General features: G+C 38.3%; 2 protein-coding genes and 1 pseudogene across 4 annotated transcripts; 2 read left to right on the forward strand and 1 right to left on the reverse strand.

Annotated features, from left to right (window-relative positions):
• LOC116201981 (probable prolyl 4-hydroxylase 10) lies at window positions 1-2963 on the forward strand. 3 transcript variants are annotated; one of them, XM_031533478.1, is made up of 8 exons: window positions 1-387; window positions 476-560; window positions 1306-1403; window positions 1516-1613; window positions 1889-2018; window positions 2112-2299; window positions 2440-2526; window positions 2650-2963. In XM_031533478.1, exons 1-7 carry the CDS (start codon window positions 194-196, stop codon window positions 2511-2513), a joined length of 867 nt encoding a protein of 288 aa, XP_031389338.1. In that variant the 5' UTR covers window positions 1-193; the 3' UTR covers window positions 2514-2526; window positions 2650-2963. The 3 variants fall into 3 exon arrangements, with proteins under 3 accessions (XP_031389338.1, XP_031389335.1, XP_031389336.1); XM_031533475.1 differs by having other exon boundaries at window positions 2666-2963; XM_031533476.1 differs by having other exon boundaries at window positions 2703-2963.
• A 466-nt stretch (window positions 2964-3429) lies between these two features.
• LOC116202070 (probable prolyl 4-hydroxylase 10) lies at window positions 3430-5416 on the forward strand. Its single transcript, XM_031533583.1, has 6 exons — window positions 3430-3568; window positions 3667-3751; window positions 4703-4800; window positions 4912-5003; window positions 5082-5217; window positions 5404-5416. Exons 1-6 carry the CDS (start codon window positions 3441-3443, stop codon window positions 5414-5416), a joined length of 552 nt encoding a protein of 183 aa, XP_031389443.1. The 5' UTR covers window positions 3430-3440.
• Window positions 5417-6513: 1097 nt separating this feature from the next.
• LOC116202071 lies at window positions 6514-12825 on the reverse strand (annotated as a pseudogene).
• Between the last annotated feature and the right edge of the window lie 7153 nt (window positions 12826-19978).

A 19978-nucleotide genomic window follows, 5' to 3' on the forward strand; every position in this document is an offset into this window, starting at 1 on the left:
ACCATTCTATGCGCCCTCTCGAATCCGTGTCTTCTCCATCTTCTTCTTCTTCTTCTTCTGCTTCTTCATATTCAACCTCTCCATCACCAGATCTCTGCTCAGCTCTCAGCTGAATCCGTTGAATCATTCCGTCCCCTGATCCTTTTCACGAGCTCCGTCTATCAGAGGAATCGGCGGCTCTGCGGCTTTTGCAATGGCGAAGCCGAGGAACTCGCGGTACCCGGCCCGGAAGTCGCCGTCCTCGACTCTGGTCCTCAGCATGCTCCTCATGTTCTCGTTCGTGGTCCTCATCCTCCTCGCCCTCGGGATCCTGTCCATGCCCAGCAGCTCCAGCAATGCCCCCAAGGCCCACGATCTGACCTCGATCGTCCGGAAGACTACCGATCGGTACGTCCATTTCTGGCACATTCTGTGATTTCGCATTGATTCAGTGGTGGCGATCCTGTGCTCATGGTGATTGATGTTTTGGGAGCAGGACTGGTGCTGACGGAGGGAGAGGGGAGCAGTGGGTGGAAGTCATCTCGTGGGAGCCTCGAGCTTTCGTCTACCACAACTTCCTGGTCAGTAGTTTAAGGATAAGTCGGTCTCCTGTTGTATAAAAGTTCGATTTTGCATGGGTAATTTCGATCTCGATTTGGTTAGAGTACTTGTGAAAGGTCTGAACTTGCTTTAATCATAGACTCTGATCAAATTGCTATACATTGCGAGCTGTCCTATGAATCCTCGTAATTGTTTTGGGAATCTATTTTCGCCAAAGATTTCCATTCAGCTTGTGATGTCGGTGATAGATCCCGTAATTGACAAACAGAAGAATCACAGTTTTATAATGTATGATTCCATTACTTATCCAAAAAAAGAAAGTGTGATTCCCTTATTCATATTTGATCACATTCTTGTTATCGCTCAAGCTATGATGGGAAATTCCCATTTGAAGTTGTTTGGTTAAATGGATCTTTATGAGAAATTACTGTCTGTTTTTGCTGTCATTCTCAGCTATTCATCAGTATAAATGATTGTTTATGCCATCTCGAAAGAATAACCAGTAGGGGCATGTCTTTTTTTAGTAGCTATATTCACATGTGCATTCTGGAAAATGCCTAACAAGTGATCTGGACAACAGAAAGTTCTGATTTTGAGGTTTGCAGTCAATGAATTTGGTGCTTGTTCAGTCCAAAGTGCTGCTTTGACATGTTTTCCGCGTGCAACTTGCTTTGTAATACGCATTTTTGTGTGATGTATTGTTACCCAATTTCTTGATTGTTGATCTTACATCATTTGATTTGCCATATTTTTTTTTTTGAACAGTCTAAGGGGGAATGTGAATATCTAATCAAACTTGCCTCGCCTCGTATGGAAAAGTCTACGGTGGTAGATGGTGCAACTGGCAAGAGTAAAGATAGCAGGTTTGCCATTGCAAATTAGCTTCCTTAAAGGATTATAGAGTTGTCTGTAAGTTCAGGTATCAGTTTGGTTTTGATTCAGAACCTCAAATAATTATTATTATTTTTTTGACAGGGTACGTACAAGCTCCGGTACGTTCCTGGCAAGAGGGCGTGATAAGATAATTCGGGACATTGAGAAAAGGATTGCAGATTTTACCTTTATTCCCGCAGGTGAGACAGCATATGGCTTACTGAGAAGCTCAGTACAAGAAAATCTCCTTTTCTTGCTTTTGTCAATCATCTTTATTATGTGTCCAACCTCCTCTGTGTAATTCTCATTATTTATTCAATTTTACAATTGCTATTGGTTGCTTTAGAAATTTTAGCTCATAATTACTGAATCTTTCTTGTTAGCTATATATAGATGGATAACAGCAGAATTGCTTGATTCTCTTCCTTATTATCACATGAATCTAACACATATAGTGGGATAAAATATTACGCAGAACATGGAGAAGGACTACAGGTTCTCCACTATGAAGTTGGGCAAAAGTATGAGCCTCACTTTGACTACTTCCAGGATGAGTACAATACTAAAAACGGCGGTCAACGCATGGCTACACTTCTCATGTACCTGTAAGTAAATTGACCCTTTTAAATTATGTTCCTCAGATATTTTTTGTTACTGTTTAGGATTATTAAATTTGCCATTTTCTGCTCTGTGTGCAGGTCCGATGTTGAGGAGGGTGGTGAGACGGTGTTTCCTAATGCCAGAGGGAATGTAAGTGCTGTGCCTTGGTGGGATGAGCTATCTGAGTGCGGGAAAAAGGGTCTTTCTGTTAAACCGAAGATGGGCGATGCATTACTTTTCTGGAGCATGAGACCTGATGCCTCTCTAGATGAATCTAGTTTGCATGGTTGGTTTCTCTTGCTTCTGAACTAGATTGAAGTCATTGCATTAGTAGTAGGCTGGTGCCTCCCTGCATGGTAAAAAATTATCTGATGAATGCACTTTGTGAATTTAAGCATAATATGCATAACTCAACCTGCCTTTCAGGTGGTTGCCCCGTGATCAAGGGGAACAAGTGGTCATCCACAAAATGGATGCGGGTGCACGAGTACAAAGTTTGATTTATTCTAAAAGGTAATTTTGGTTCTCTAAAATCTGATGATTGATATTGCATCATATTTTTGTTCTTCACATGATACTAGATGTTACATTTACCGACTGTTTTCCTTAATTCACGATGACTCGCATTTTACTCAGGGTCGTCTTTCGACAGGTTTCTGACTGAATTCTCATATCCACAAATCTCGCAGAAGTACTGAGCACAGATGATGTACGGGACTCCAAGTTTGCAGATGTAAGATCGTTATATGGAGTCCTGCTGTGCAACTTGATTAACTGGCGTGGCTGACTCGAATTTTTGTTGTTGTAAACCACGTATAGAATAAGGAGATGAGGCTTTTCTTCTTATAGTATTTATTTTTTGCTTTTGGACTCTCAAAAGAAGATGAGGATTCGGGTTTGTATTTTTTTTCCTAGTTCAAGTTCAATGCACAGTTTTTACGTTATCGTCATCTTCATTTTCTTGAGCATCTCGTTCTCATGTTTTTTCTATATCCTTAAGGCCATTCCATTATTGAGTAGTGTCCAGGAACAATCTTGATGGCTGCCACGAGGGTGATTTATTCGACATAGACTGACCACATCGGGCTAAGTCAACCTTGTGGATGTTAATCTGATTATTTTTGTTGAATATTGACCACATTATCGAGTAGTATAAAATATGAAGTAATGTTTGAATAATAAATACGATGCTCAGACAATCACTCGGTTAGTAACAGTCACGATGGTAACAACTAGCATGCGTGAGGAATGACACTGAGCAACAGAGACGATAACGTAGATTTCCCCGAAGAATACAGAGACACAGATATAGTGAAAGTTGGAATTCCCGCGGGAGAGAGACAAGGTTAGATCAATAGATAAAAGGAGTTTATATTAGGCTTCAGTGATGAATACGAGTCCACACCAGCCCGAGTTTGCGGTCGTCGATGCTGGTCCTCACCATGCTCCTCATGCTCTCCTTGGTCATGATCCTCCTTCCCCTTGTGGTTGCCTCCATGCCCAGCGGCTCTAGCAATGTCCTGGAGGCACACGATCTAACCTCGATCACCCAGGAGTCTGCCAACTGGGTTCATTCATCTGTGAGAACATTCTGCATTTTCGAATGACCTTTTAGCGGTGATCGTGTGCGCATGGTGGTCGAATTTGGAGTAGGACTACCGGTGATGGAGGGAGACGGGAGCAACAGTGGGTGGAAGCCATCTCGTGGGAGCCTCGAGCGTTCATGTATCACAACTTCGTGATGAGTATAGTTTAAGGATAATCTGGTCTCGTGTTGGCTCTTTCGTGTTTCCTTAGTCCCGTAAAAGTCCGAATTTGCGGTCATATCATTTCTATCTCGGTTAAGTTACTCTGGGTTGTATTCCAAGTTCTCGACTGGCGAAGCAGACAGCGATCAGATTACTATGCATTGTTCTATTTGTGATCAAATCTCATCTTCATCTCAATTCTAGAAACACTTCGCTAGGCCGTGAGAGGCAGAACTATCGGGTGTTGTTGACCGATGTCGTGCCCGGAAATGAAAATGTTCCTCCTTGTTGTGGGTTGGCGCTAAGCCATAAGTTCATGGATCTTTTGCTAATTCTTAGCTCTGGTCTGAGGACACTGGATGGTGGCATTATGAAGAAATCGTATCATACGTAGCAGTTGTATAACTGTGTCTGTGACCGAATGCGGCAAGATATCATAGGATCTCGTATGTAATACAAGTCCGAGAACGACAATTATCATACATTTATATTATATTATCAACCAGAGACAATGTATGAGACCGTCATCAGCGTCTCTCTGGCAAAGAGGAAAGATCTACTACTAGTCAAGTTGATGAGATAAACAGCGATCAACGTTTAAACATAACCATGAGACTGGAAACTTCCTCGCCGTCTCGATGTCCCTGTCCATTTTACGAGGATTCCTTAGTCTAATGGTACAAGAATCCATTACATAATCCATTATGTACTGCAAAAGATTAGTCATGACTCGAATCAATATATACTTCTTAGTCTTCATGAAGCTGCTCCTGGTTCGCCGTTGCATTTGCATGTCGAGAAAAGATCGACTTTCAATATTAGGCTCAACTGTGTAAAGAGAACAATTGCAACTGAGCAACATGTGATGCCCTGTGTAATGGATTTTGCATCCCCTTGCATATTCTTGATTCTTGATCATTGATCTTGCATCTCTTGAGCAGTTGAAGGAAGAATGTGAATATCTAATCAAACTCGGGGCACCACACATGCAAAAGTCGACAGCAGTCGACAGCAGTACTGGCAAGATTCAATATAGCAGGTTTGCCGCTGCATATTCGCTTCTTTGAAGGATTGAGAAGTGATCCTTAAGTCAAACTATCAGTTCCTCTTAAGACTTGATTCAGACCTTCACGTAACTTCATCTTGCAAGGTGCGCACAGGATCTGTTGCTTTTCCTGGTGAGAGGGCGTGATAAAATAATTTGGGACACCGAGAAGAGGATTGCAGATTTTTCCTTTACTCGTAGGTGAGATCAGAGATGCTCCACCCTTACCGGGATACTCAGGACAAGAAAGTCATCTTTTCATGCTTTTGCCACTTACACGGAACATCGAGAAGGACTACAGGTTTTCCATTATGAAGTCGGTCAGAAGTACGAGCCTCATTTCGACTACTTTCTGGATGAGTATAACACTAGGAACGGTGGTCAGCGCATGGCTACGATTATCATGTACTTGTAAGTGAGCTGACTTCTCCATTTTGTGTTTCAGAGACATTTGGATACGCTGTGGATTTTTCGTAAGAATGTTCGATTATCATGTACTTGTAAGTGAGCTTTCTCCATTTTGTGTTTCAGAGACATTTGGATACGCTGTGGATTTTTCATAAGTATGTTCCATACGGCATTAGCTCTGCGGAGCAGGTCAGATGTTTAGGAGGGTGGCGGGACGGTGTTTCCTAAAGCCAAAGGTAATGTCAGTGCCGTGCCTTGGTGGGATGAGCTACCTACATGCAGGAAAAAGGGTCTTTCTGTCATGCCGAAGATGGGCAATGCATTGATTTTATCGAGCATGAAACCTGAGGTGCTACCACCTCCTGTTTCTCTTCTCAACATCCTATTTGGATCAGGTGCTGATGCACACTCTAACCTTCTCCTTAAGCCGCTCAAACCTTCCAACATGAAATGGCTCGGTAAATAAATCTGTCAACTAGTCCTCAAGTCTTGCATTAGACTAGCTTGATCTCTCCATCTTGCTGCACCTCTCTAAGATAGTAAAACCTCACCTTGAAATGTTTTGTCCTCCCATGAAACACTAGATTCTGAGATATATAGCAAGGGCAGCTTGATTGTCAACATACACTTTGTCCTTGCCTGATGCTCCCTCAGTTCCCAGCACCCTAATCTTGTTGTCAATTTCCATAAGCCTATCCACAAACTCCTTCACGGTTTCTCTATCCCCCATCTGCAGCCTCTCAAACTCCCTCAGCAAATTTATAAAACTTTCAAACCTCTGATCTTCTCACCACCTTCATATTCTTCCTTCAAGTAATCCCAAATAGCTTTTGCAGATTTAAGCCTCATAATTCTTGTGAAAATGGTTGATGACACGGCAGCATACTGGCACGATTTTGCCTTAGCCTTCCTGGTCACTCTCTCCTTATGGTACCTAATCTGGTTAATGGTGGGGTTGGCAGGCAGATCAGCAACTTCATAGTCTTCCTCCACTGCCTCCCAGAGATCTGCTCTCTCAATGAAAGCTTGGATCTTCACTGCCCAAGCCTGGTAGGTTTCTACATCAAAAACAGGTGGTGTGATGGTGGAGAAACTTGTTGCCGATGCAGATGCCTCCATCTCCCATCTCCAATCTATCGTGTGCAGTTAACTTCCCAGATCAGCCACTCCCATAAGATCTCTTGTAGGCTCTGATACCACTATTATACTCTCAAACTTACTCAAGCAATCGCACACTTACCCCCTTGCAATTGCAGAAATCTGCAGAATTGATAGATTCAGAAGAACAGAAAAGAGACGGACAACAAAATAACCGCTCCTCCAACTAATTTGAAATTCAAATAACAACAGAAACTGTCTAACCTGCATCCTAGGTTACAGTTAACTAACCAACAAGCAACTAACTGTCTAATTTAAACCAACATAAAGACACAAGGTTGATCAGTAACTGATCCAATCTCCAACAACATCCTTGTTGTCTATGTGATGATACGGTGCATCCTCTCTCTGGAATAGGCTGAATTCGCCATCTATGCCCCGTTAATCAACTTCCTGATGACATATTGCAGGATGCCTCCATGATCAAAGTAAGCCAGTTCCACCTGCGTCACAATTTAATTTGAGAACATAACTCGTCCATATCGGTTTTCACAAAAAAATAATTAAAGAGGGCCGGAGAGGAGTTCACTCACCTCTGTATCAAACCGCAATGTACAGGTAAATGAATTGTTACTATCTACCACCACTTTCACATCTTGACCGGGTTTTATCTCATTAATGTTGCTAGGAAGCTCGATCGTGTATTTCTCATGGCCCATGAGCCCAAGCATCTTGGCATCCTCGCCTTGCTTGAAGCATAGGGGAATGATGCCCATCCCCACCAAGTTGCTCCTGTGGATGTGCTCAATGCTCTTCACAATCACCGCCTTCACTCCCTGTTTGTAACAATTACGGAATGTTTATGCACTTTCTCTTGTTTGTAAAAGCGAAAAAGGTCCTGAAAAATGACAATGCATACCAGCAACACCGGACCCTTTGCAGCACCATCTCGGGAGCTTCCGCTCCCATAGTCCGCACCAGCCAGAACGATGGTATCTTGTCCCTCACTCTTGTACCGCTGTCATTTGTCAAACCCCGACAAAGGATACACAAACATCTGGACATTTCCCAAAGAAATCGAGACATATGGACTAGAAAATGTACACAATGACCATATATAACTCACCATTGCAGCATTGTAGACCAACATCTTCTCTCCACTTGGTATATGGATTGTGAAGGGCCCGACTTCACCATCTACCAACTTATTGACAATCCGAATGTTTGCAAAGGTCCCCCCTGCCACCACCTCGCCATTCCCGCGGCGACTCCCATAGGAGTTGAAGTCCCTCCAGTGGATGCCGCTCGGTTAGGTACCTGGCCGCTGGACTGTCTTTGTAGATGCTGCCAGACGGCGAGATGTGATCCGTTGTCACACTGTCCCCGAAAAAGAGCAAGCAGTAGGCGTCCCTCACGCTGTGTGCGCCTGGAGGGGACATAATCATGCCGTCGAAGTATGGCGGCTTGTGGATGTAGGTCGATGCCAGGTCCCACATGTAGATGGTCCCAGAAGACACTGGCAGCTCATTCCACATAGCCTTTCCCTTGGTGATCACTTCATATGTCGATCTGAACAGTGCCGGGAGCACATGTGAATGTTTAACCTTGAAAGGATCATGATAAAAGGATACTTAGCAAAAGGAGAAAAGGTTCGTACATTTGTGTTGAAAATAAAATGTACGGGAGGTTTTAAGTGCAATGCTCAAAAACTCACATCTGCTATTTCGTTGTTCGTCGGCCAAATATCGTGTAAGTACACCTTCTTCCCGTCTTTAGCCCAACCAAGAGGTTCTGATGCAAAATCAATATCCACTGCAAGGACCGCCTTAGATTAGAAAAATGTTGCTTACCACTAGTCCCCGAATGGACAGTAAAAGACCGGATGCACTTTCAGATAATAACTTCTATTAGCCACCTTATACATTCTTAATTGAGATTTACATGCAGTGCCAGCAAGAGCGTAGGCAACCACGAGCAGTGGAGAAGCCAGGTAATTTGCCCTCGTCAAGAGATGGATACGTCCCTCGAAGTTCCTGTTCCGGACAATACAGCTGCTGCCACGATATCTGGAGATAAAATTCCAAACCAGACGGGAGTTCTTTTCTGTCAACAAATTAAGAATTGGAATGGAAACAAGCCCAAAAGCTTCGGATGACAATTACCATTTTCTGTAATGGCAGACGCCACTGCTTCATCAAGATCTCCTGAATTACCAATGCACGTCGTGCATCCGTAGCCAACGGTGTAAAATCCTAACCGATTTAAGTACTTCTGCAAATCACTGCACGTGCAAGAAACCCACCTAGTTTAACAAAAGATATCTCGAAAAATATGTTGAAATATATGATTTTTTTCGTTCTCAAATCTAGAAATGGACCTCTTCTCCAAATACTTGGTTACGACTCCAGAACCAGGAGCGAGACTGGTCTTAATCCACGGTTTCACCTGACAAAGTAATAGTCCAAGCTCATCAAATGTAGGATATATCTTTGAAACTCTGTCCTAGATCGTCTTGGAATAATACTTTTTCTTGTCGGTGTCGGGTAATTGGAATATTGACATCGCGAGAGACACGGATTGAAAGAAAAAGGGTCCAACGTTTGACCTCCAGTCCGAATTTGCAAGCCTTCTTCGCAACTAAAGCAGCTCCGATCATCACACTTACGTTCGATGTATTTGTGCAACTTGTGATGGCTGCTATAACAACAACCCCGTGCCGAAGCTGAGCTGGAATCCCATTGAATGTGAAGTCCACCACCTTGCTCCGGAACTCCTTCGGTATAGCGAAGCCCTGAAGAAAAGAATTTACACCTGATCGCAAACGGAAATAAATTGCCTAGATTTTAACTCCGACAAGGAACCTCCTAAAGCTGGACAGGACCACCTCATGTATCTGCTGAAGAAACCGGTTATCTTGTTCGACTGTTTCTGTCCTCCTGTTGTCTCTATCATTGTTAACCGATTTCAGCATTTCTTACATTCAGGAGAATGTTCTCACCTTAAATCCCACTTTGTTGCTTAAGCAAGCATGCCAATCTTCCTTCATCTCTTTCAGCAGAACTCTGTCATGGGGCCTGAAGGGAGTCTTTTTAGGATATGCCGGAAAATGCTTTTAACATTAAACAAAGAGCAGCCCGAGGAGAACATATATATCATTTCCCTCCTACCTCTTCGGTCCAGAGACACAAGGTTCTATATCGTTCAGATTTAGTTCCAGGTAAGAGGAGTAGACTGTCTCAGCAACAGGCTGCATAAAAGTCACGAGATCCCGGTACAGAACCATACGGTTGAATATACTGTGATAGAACGGAATATGTCAATGGGACAACAATATTTTAAATTTAGACCTGTTTCGGTCAGCTGGAATGGAAAGGGAATGTAATTCTACCCCTTGCTTAGTTCGTAATTGTTCTAGTCCATTCCCCTTTTCATTCCATCGCACCCAAAACTGGGCCATAAAGTTTTACCTCATCATAGTCGACAAACATCTTGTTGGCCCGTAAATAGGCTTCGATCATGAAAACCTACAATTGGCAGTCATTCAGTTGGAACGATAAAATGGACACATGCGTTAACCATATCATTTTTTGAGGAAAAATTTAATTACGTTTTCATCATATTTTCCAATCAACTTCAGGTACTGCAAGGTGACATTGTCTATACGGAAAAAGCCCATGATCGCAGCATAATCAGGTGACATGTTGGCAATGGTGGCACGATCCTCTAAAGAGAGTTCTCTCATGCCTTCACCTCCAAAACAGAGAAAAGCATAGGAACACAAAATGATGGAGAAAATGATATGATGAGTAAGATATAAGATACGGAATGAGATGCGATTCACATACGAGATATTTACCATAAAACTCCACAAACTTGCCGACAACCCCATGCTTCCGCAGCATCTGTGCCACAGTCAGGACTAAGTCGGTGGCGGTGACACCTTCTTTCAGCTTTCCTGATAATTTGAGTCCGACCACGCCGGGGAGGACCATGCTCATTGGCTGAAATTTGAGAGAAAGAGGGCAAAATTATGTGAGACTTTCGTAAGTAGCAATGCTACCACATATAAGCAACGGTTTCCTCGAAGTTTCACGCGATATCTAAATCTCGTGCTTGATACAGAGCAATTCGCATTAATACATGCGGCCATCAAATCAGATGCTTCAGTAATCAACTAATGAAAGCAGTTGAAAATTTTCTACCTGACCAAGCATTGTGGCTTCAGCTTCGATGCTCATAGGGTGTGTGCGAGTCTGTTTCCACAACGCTATCGGGATAAAGCATGCCATCTGTTGAGATATGTTGTCCCACATCGAAAAATTGAGAAAGAAACCACAAGCTTATATGAGGCTTGGTATCAGAGCGGGTTATACTTCCGCACGCTCATGCGGGCTCACACCACGCCAAATTCGATTTCAAGGTAGCCAATAGTGCGCCTCTTGTTAATCAGGCCCAAGAGTGGTCCGGTCCAGTTCCGAGGTAGCTAAATGTGCACCTCTAGTTAGGCTCGAGTGTGGAGCTCGAGGCTAGTTTGGTATTTGTCCCCCCTTGCCCGAGCACGGAAGAGGATGCCCGGCTCGGGTCAGTTGTTAAGGGCGGGTGTTTAAGGCACGTGGCACGTGTTGGACCACACGTTGCCACGTGAGGGCGGGTGTTGAGATACGTTATCCCATATCGAAAAATTGAGAAAGAAACCATAAGCTTATATGAGGCTTGAGTTCAGTAACTTATTAGCTTAAACTTTTGGGTTGCAGATGGGCTCAAGTCCGTGTAGGTCCAAGTGGGTATTTTACACCATCCTTATTAAACACAACCCTCCCAAGGTATTCCAGATTAACCTGTTTCACCAGTAAGCTAGACTGAGGTCAATGTAATTTAGGAACACACCACGGAAAAAACTTACCCGGTGAATGATCCCTGAGCCAGGCGGAACAATGAGCATATTGCAGAAGGCATTCGACCCCCACTTGAGGAAGGCACATCTTTCCTTATTCTGGTGAAACTCGAGCTCCATATTCACTTTTACGGCGGTCTCCGATCTTGCCACATCAACTTGTATCGAGTGATCGATAACAAGGTCCACAGGAATCTGAATCGCGTATCAAATTTAATGTGTGCATTTGGTTGCAGAGTACATTCAAATTTTCCATATCTTCCTTCTCGAAAAATTTTTCTTCGACAGACAAAACAAATTCTGCACTGCTATGGAAAAAAAACGTGTATGTACTTCTATGCCGATCAATGCAGGGCAAACGTACTCTTGCCTCGTTAATTACTTTGTTGTCCAAGAAGAATGAATGAATGAAAACTTAACATTGAATGATGAAATTTGGTTATATGACTTGTTCTTGAAGAAACAAAGAATAGAAAGTTATTCATTTTGCGAGCCAATGCATAGCACATATTTTTTTTAATAGAATCTGAAAGCAATTATGGTAATAACAAGAAGCATGGACATATAATTAGAGCTCACCACGGGATTGATCTTATCCGGATCCCCTCCGAGCCTATTGATAGCATCACGCGTGCAAGCAAGATCAACAAGAGATGGCACGCCAGTAAAATCCTGAGAAACGCACCAGAAAATTAAACATTCGGAACACAAACCTTCTCGATGGGCCCCGAACCTTTCGAAAATTCCGCTTACCTGGAGCAGCACCCTGGCAGGCTTGAATGGAATTTCAACTTGGTTCTTGGAAGTCTTTTCCCAATCGAGGATCTTCTCACCATCCTCGGCTTTGACCTGAAACTCGTCGCAGTTTCTGATCTCCGATTCAAGAAGAATCTTAATACAATATGGTAACCTATCTTCATGACCAACATCAAAATCTTGCTAACCCGTCAAGGAGAGCCAACACTATCCGATTAATACATGTGGAACTAATTAAGTTTTGTTGAAATGAAAGACAGACATCATTCATTAAAACCCCCCAAACATTCATTATTAAACTGGAAACCGGACATAATACGTCAACTAAGAACACACATTCCATCATCAAATGTTGTGATGTTAAATATTTCATACACTCATATGGCATAACCACACAATATATATCTTCTAGTTGTATATCATTGCTTAGCTCCAGTCCGACGCGTATGTAGAGGCTGTTAAGTGAAAGTCACGGACCTACTTGAGGGTCGTTGAGAGCGGGCAAGCAGTAGAAGTGGCCGAAATCACCGCTGCCGTAGCGATCTGGCTTCTCGAGTGTCTGCAGTATGCCCTTAAAAGGATTCTCCCTTGCTGCGCACGCGATGTAACATTGAGATCCCATTAGCAAACATTTGAGCATTCAAACATATTAGAAGTTCTTATCACGTTATTAGATTATATACGCTAATAATGATCCTAGCTATTTCCTTACCCATGAGGAACGATGTTAGCACTTAGCAGCACAGACCAGAACGTAGATTTTCCCGAAGAAAGAGAGAGTAAGTGTAGATTTCATGCGCAAGGAAGGAGACCGATAGCATGGTTTCGTTTGATGAGGACACGAGTCCACACGTAGAGGCAGGGGATCGCGACACCAAGTGAGAGCCTCGGTCGCCCATTTGGCGGCTTGTTTCCATATTGGTTAATTAACTGAGACTAATTCTCGTCTCGACATCGTTTTTTCCTACGTGATTAGAAAATTTTAGATGGATTTCTTTGGTAAGAAAATAGATATTCTCAACCTATTGATTGAGACCGATTCTATTCGAATATTGACTTGATTCTAGTGGCTTTAAAAATACATACTTATCAAAAGATGGTATAGTATAGTGGCATACGCCTCGCCTTTGATCTAGAGGTCGTAGATTTAATGCCTAGTAGAACTACCCATACCCCTTTATTAGTTATTTATAATTTCTTCTTCATTGTAATAGGTCTTGGGCCTCTTTCGTAATCGGGAAAAAAATACATACTTACATATGGATAAAATTTTATCGTGATACCAATTATTGCACACTTCGTAGTTTCTTTTTGTTCATAATTAAAATTTCTTTTTTTTTTTTTGGATAACTCTGTGGATATGTTCGATTTTATTAATAAATTAACTAATCGATACAAAGTTGAAGCATGATGACCCTACAATATCGCTAAATAGCAATAAATCGAGCCCAATAGGACAGGAACTAAGCTAGATATTTTATTCATTGTTCCATGCAATTCTTTTTTTTTTCTTTTTTTCCTTTTGAATTTATCTTTTCTCCCTTGATATGTACTTTTCCTCGAGAGTAATGTTCGTGAACATAGGAAGGATACACCGGGAGCGAACAAAACGAAAGGGAGCAGAGTGAACTCTAAAACGGCTAATCCAAATCACACCGGGATATAATGGTTCACTATATATCTATGAAATCATGTTAGAGAGAACCCTCGAAGTAGACATAATAATTTTGTAGGAGGTGTCGTGCTAGAACGAATGCTATTTATTAATTGAACGAGAAAATGAAAACAATGGTACAATAACACAACCACTATTGCACAACGATTCCAGTCCGTTCGATCCCCTTAAATACAGCCATAAAAGTTCACCTAAAAAGAAAAAAAACATATCAACCATAAGAGCACTTCCTTTTATGGTCTTGACCACTACGGTTGAAGTTGTGTACTTGAGTAATCCTTCATGGATCATTAAGGGTGTGTTTGTTTTGGGAACAATGTTCAACTCAACTCAACTCAACTCCACTTATCTTCAATTCAACATCACAATCATTACTTTTTTTATTTTTTAAATATTTTTAACCATTCAGTTCAATTTTTAATATTAAATTCTCTCAACTATTCATTACTTTTTCACAATTCAACAACACGATCATTACTTAATCATTACTTTCTCTCAATTATTTATTATTTTTAACACTTTTTCTCATAATTCAACAATACAATCATTACAAACCAATTAAAACCAAAACTCAACTCAACTCAACTCTAAATCCAAACGCACTCTTGAGAGAAAGTAATGATTAAGTAATGATTGTGTTGTTGAATTGTGAAAAAGTAATGAATAGTTGAGAGAATTTAATATTAAAAATTGAATTGAATGATTAAAAAAATAAAAAATAAGTAATGATTGTGTTGTTGAATTAAATATAAGTGGAGTTGAATTGAATTGAGTTGAAAATTTTTTAAAAAATAAACACACCCTTAGGAACGTAGCTCCAAATGGACCAAAAAACAATTCCTATGGTACTTATATTTGACGCAGATACAAATCATAGTAAGCTTGATGCATCTCATCTTTATCCTAAAACAATTTTAAGATTATATCATTTTTATATATTTTCTTTTTTTACCATACATGGTATCCTTAATCTATTCATTAAAATTAATCACGTTCAACATCACACGACTTGCCTTTGCAGGCCACGTAGTTAAACTTTTTTTTTTTCACTAAGGTTGTGTTTGTTTACAATTTAATTAAATAAGTACTTAAAAATTACTTACAAGTTAGTTACATGAGAAAATAAATATGAGAGAAAGAGAAAGATGAAAGATTGAGTCAAAATCCACTTAATAAGTATATAAAATTTTTTGACTTAATGAAATCAATTATTTTTTCACTTATTGATGCTCTCTACTCCTCATAGAATATTTTTACACCCTTATCATTCCTACTCTCTTCCTATACATCTCTTTCTTTTAACTAATTAAGTACTTAATTTTTAAGCACTTAATTTATCAAACACCACCTTAGTATCCGGAAGCTCAAGTAGTAGGACTACTTTAAATTTGAATCGAATCATCCTACTAAAGAGTAAACTCTAACCAATTGTAACATTTTTTTATTCGTAAGATTCAAACTGGGGACCTTGGAAAGAGAGAACCACTTGAATCAATACACGTCGGTAAGATTATCCCATTTTGATTAATGCCCTCACCTTTTTGAAGCCAATGTGGCTATAAATTGGACACTCAAATCACAAATATATTTGTGTGTGTGTGTTTGTAGCTTAAACGTAGGCCCTAAGAACGGAAATAATGAACTATAATGGTCGATTTTGAGAATTCATATATGAAATATATACTGAAGGAAAAAATATATATATATATATATCAATTCCTTCGGTTGAAACATCAAAAAGCTACGAGGCTACGACGGGCAGCTTCATCATAAATATCATGCATTGATATTTGATATGCATGCAACGCAGCTTAATTATGACCTCGTATCTAACCTCCTGCAATAATTATGTTGTGTTTGGTTTCACAATAAGATTTTAAAATCAGATTTTAATTTTAAAAAAGAGTGGTATAAATGGGACCCACCATTTGACTTTGTATGAATTATTTTGTTTTGTCGTGGAAAAAGTGATATAAATGGGGTCAACTCTTTAAATTTATATGAATTATTTTATTTTGTTGTGGGTAGAATTAAGTTAGAATTGTTTTTGGTCCGATTCTTTCTATAATATAGTGGGCAGATGTATATAGAAATATATACATTCATAGACATATACATAAAAATATATATCTGCTGACACAGACGATAGGCATGGATCAACTTAACGTAATCACCTTTGCCAAAATCTTAATTAATTAGCCGATATCGGCATGGGCCCGGCATTCAGCATAGACATGCGTATGTTCCATAATTGGACTAAATTATCTAATAAAATGCCTGAAATGATGCATTCATCAAAATTTTTAATGTACAATACAATGATATGGCCCAACTAAATTTAAATAATTTTAGAATGATGACGACCGATGATCCAGGCTAGCTAAAATGTAGTATACATACTACATATTGGTGGGTTTTTGTTTCCCAATTTTCTTGACCAAATGAGCTTTCTGAAACTTAATTTAGTGTCGATACAAATATGGGTAATAGAGCACGCGATATGGTGGCAAATCCATATCGATTGATGTATATAAGAAACTAAAACGATCATTTATGATCAGATCAGAGTACGACTATGAAAACCATAGTGTTCATTTAAGTTGACGCATGCGAAAACCTAATTTCAATATATGATGGGCCTAGCTTCCAATTGAGAAGGGCGCGAAATTTATTAAGAATTTAATTATAATAAATAGAATGAATTAAAGAATTTGGACAGTGTTGCTTTACTCCCATTCTGTGGTCCTTTTTTAATATTTATAAATTACATATTTTATAGTTTCGATCATATCGGTAAGATATATATATATATATATGATGAAAAATAATAATTAATTAAGGATATTTTTGGATCCAAATTAATTTATAATTTATAAAGAGATTCAGGTGTACAATTTCCGCTGGACTCCTTATTTTAAAGGCAAAAGCCTGTTTAGTTTTAGAAAATTGAGTGTCTCTATTTTTCTTCTCTTTTTCTAAATTTATTTCTCTATAGAAAAATATACGGATATGTTTACTATTGTAAATTAAATTAGAAAATTTTCTAATATGAGAATAATTGGAGTAATCACCATAAAAAGATGAAATAAATAATAAAATTTTAAAGTAATACAGTAATAAATCTATTGCTTAAAGCTGAAGGAAATAATAATATTATAAAATAATATATTAATATATGCATTTTATTTAATGATGAAGTAAATAATATTAATATTATTTTTCTATAAGTTTTATAAAAAATTAATTTTCATAAATTTCGTTGTGAAATTGATCGGTAGCATACTCGATCAAGCAAGTGATTTTCTCGCGTATTACGTACCCCACTCTACCCTTCTGGGACAAATGTTCGGATCAACTATTGCATAGTCTTTTACGATTTAGGGTAGTATGGGTACATACGGATTCTATACTACCATAGTTACATTTTATATATATATATTTTACTGAAAAAAATAATTAACTGTAATTGATTTTATCACATTTACTTGATTGAAAGTTAAGTAATGTATAAATTTTAAATTGTTTTCCATAAATTACAAAATGTGTTGTTTTTTGTTGCTTACCAAACACATGTTAATTCATAAATTATTCAAGAAGAAGGATTAGTAACTTCATTAATTGCGTCAATTTAATTTTCACCGACTACAAAACATTACATTATCCTATTAATTTAAAAATGATTAATCTCACATAATTTTTTCCCATTAACTATCCTATATTAACTTAAATGCCATAGTAAAAATTTTCATAATAACATCATTAATGAACGTGTGTACCACGAGCCATCACCCTAGTGAACTCTACATATAACAGGTAGAAGCCAGTCTCAATAATCATGTAAAAGTTTTACCATATGTCTCTTAGCGAGATGGCTCATTAGAACCTTCGGACCGTTCATTGGGAGTTTTTGCCCCAAATGGACTTATTTTTTAAACTTATTCCCAAATTAGATCTCTTTTGAAGATAATTCTCAATCTAGACTTGTATGTGTGCAATTATATTCAATTCAATCCTTACATTTTAACTCTTTCAAACATACCCTCAAAGATACTCTTATGTCTTATTTGCCAACCGCTTTCATGATTCGGTTAATTGATTAATCCAATTTTTAAAAATATCGAAACCTAGATAAAGATTAATTGGTTCGGCCACATTGTATGCAATTCTTAAGAGTCAACCGTAAATTTAAGTCGAGTTTCGTACTTTTAAAGATACTCATACATCTTATTTACCAGATATAATTGTTTTTTCGATTCGGTAGGTCGATTAACTAAATTTTTGAGAAAACATTAAAATCTAGATAAAATTTAATCGAGTTTGGTTATGTTGGAGGCAAACTTTAACGGCCCGTTTGATTTCGCAATCTGATTTTAAGATTTTAACTATAACTTTAACTCTACTCACTACACAACAAAAGTCAACAACACAATTATTATTTTTTCATTTTTCTTCAATTTTTTAACAATTGAATTCAATTTTTAATAATAAATTATTTCAATTATTCATTACTTTTTCCATAATTCAACAATACAATCATTATTTTTTTTACTTTTTCATACTTTTTCTCATAATTCAACATTATAATTATTACAAACAAATTAAAATCAAAACTCAACTTAACTCAACTCTAAAACCAAATAAAATTTATGTTTGATTCATAAAATTTGCGTCCAACGTGGCCGAACCTAATTAAATTTTATCTAGATTTTAATCTTTTTTCAAAAATTCAGTTAACCGATTTATGAAATCCAAAAAACAGTTATTTTTGGTAAAAAAGACGTAAGATTATCTTTAAAAGTACGAAATCGATTTCAATTTATGTTTGAATATTAAGAATTGCGTACAATGTAGCTGAACCGATTAATTTTAACAATGTTTCAATATTTTTTAAAAAATTAGGTTATCCGATTAACTGAATCGGAAAAATAGTTATATTTGACAAATAAGACATAGGTCTCGGTGCGTTTGATTTCAGAGTTAAAGTAACTTTGATTTTGATTGTGGAAAAGTACAAATGTTGTGTAGTGTGTTGAGTTAAAATTAAAGTTAAAATTTTTATGATTTTAACCATGAAAACAAACGGGTCAGAGTATCTTGAAGGTATTTTAAAAATGGTTAAAAAAGATAAGATTTGCATGGAAAACAATTTCACGCGTAGTCTAAATTGAGAATTATTTTCAAAAGAGATCTAATTTGAGAATAAATTTAAAGAATAAGTCTATTGGGGCAAAGACTCGTTGGTTGGTTTATTATTGGATCCGCTCTTAAGAGTTAATCTAATAGTCCCGACATATACCACCGGTACGGTGGTTTAGTAGTTAAGTATCAAACGCTCCACTTGAACATCATGACTTCGAACTTCACTAAGAACGTAGAGCTCGCCACTATGTGAATGTATTATGGAATGACGGTGATCGACTCATAATACTTAATTCAGTGGGTGTTAGACTTAATTTACTAGTATATCGATAAGTTAATAACGAACCGTTTGCCCAGAAAAACTCACGCGTTTTAAGTTTGTTTCGGTTGGTGGCATCGTCTCATCGATCATCATGAGACTGCACTGTAGAAGATATTTTCGATGCCAACCCATCTGGACCACTCATTCTTTCCTTTTCCTTTTTTCCCCTATTGGGTGAAAGCAAAACCATTATTAATTAATTAATTCATTCTTCTTCTTTTTTTAAAAAAAATATTTTGTGAAATTACCCAAAAAATTAATTTGTAGACAGGAAAAATCGTTAATTCATTCTTAAAATGATGTTAAATTTTTGCCTTTTGTTTTCCTATCGTAATAACTGACATAATCAGTCGTATGAATCAATATTTTGCCAGAAAAGAGTGACATTAATCAATCAATTTTTAGCTGAAGAAAAAGGTGGAAGAAAGAAAAAATTGATGAACTTACTCAACTCCTGAAGTTAAGCTAATGATTAGCCTTTCTTGTATCGAGTGGATAACAAGACATAGCCGAACATGATAGGTATCGTAAGATTGAAAATAAATTGAATTTGTTATAGGTGTTTAGATCAGATTCATTATCATTGTTTCGTGAACTACCCTTATAATTCAGTAACTTCAAACCCGTATATAGTATAAGTTAAGGTCACCGAGATGGAAATATTCACATGTGGAATCAAATACTTCTAAGAAATTTAATCCATTTAATGCGAAGGTGGTAAGATAATTTCTGGTAAATGTAATTTGTATGTCATTCTATCCCCTCTAATTCCTGCTTATTGTCGTTTTACAGCGCTCGGCGTCCTCTTTTACATCCCGAAAATTAGCTCTTATAAGTCGTTTCCTTAGCTCATAAGTTATTGGGCACGAAGAAAAATGAG

This window comes from Punica granatum, chromosome 3, assembly GCF_007655135.1.
Source record: "Punica granatum isolate Tunisia-2019 chromosome 3, ASM765513v2, whole genome shotgun sequence".
NCBI lineage: Eukaryota > Viridiplantae > Streptophyta > Magnoliopsida > Myrtales > Lythraceae > Punica > Punica granatum.

Coding starts and splice junctions, on each gene's coding strand:
- LOC116201981 (XM_031533478.1), top strand. CDS start 194: ATGGCGAAGCCGAGGAACTCGCGGTACCCGGCCCGGAAGTCGCCGTCC. Junction 388..475: donor GTCCGGAAGACTACCGATCG/GTACGTCCATTT, acceptor TTTTGGGAGCAG/GACTGGTGCTGACGGAGGGA. Junction 1,404..1,515: donor GGCAAGAGTAAAGATAGCAG/GTTTGCCATTGC, acceptor TTTTTTTGACAG/GGTACGTACAAGCTCCGGTA.
- LOC116202070 (XM_031533583.1), top strand. CDS start 3,441: ATGCTGGTCCTCACCATGCTCCTCATGCTCTCCTTGGTCATGATCCTC. Junction 4,801..4,911: donor GGCAAGATTCAATATAGCAG/GTTTGCCGCTGC, acceptor TCATCTTGCAAG/GTGCGCACAGGATCTGTTGC. Junction 5,004..5,081: donor TGCAGATTTTTCCTTTACTC/GTAGGTGAGATC, acceptor CTTTTGCCACTT/ACACGGAACATCGAGAAGGA.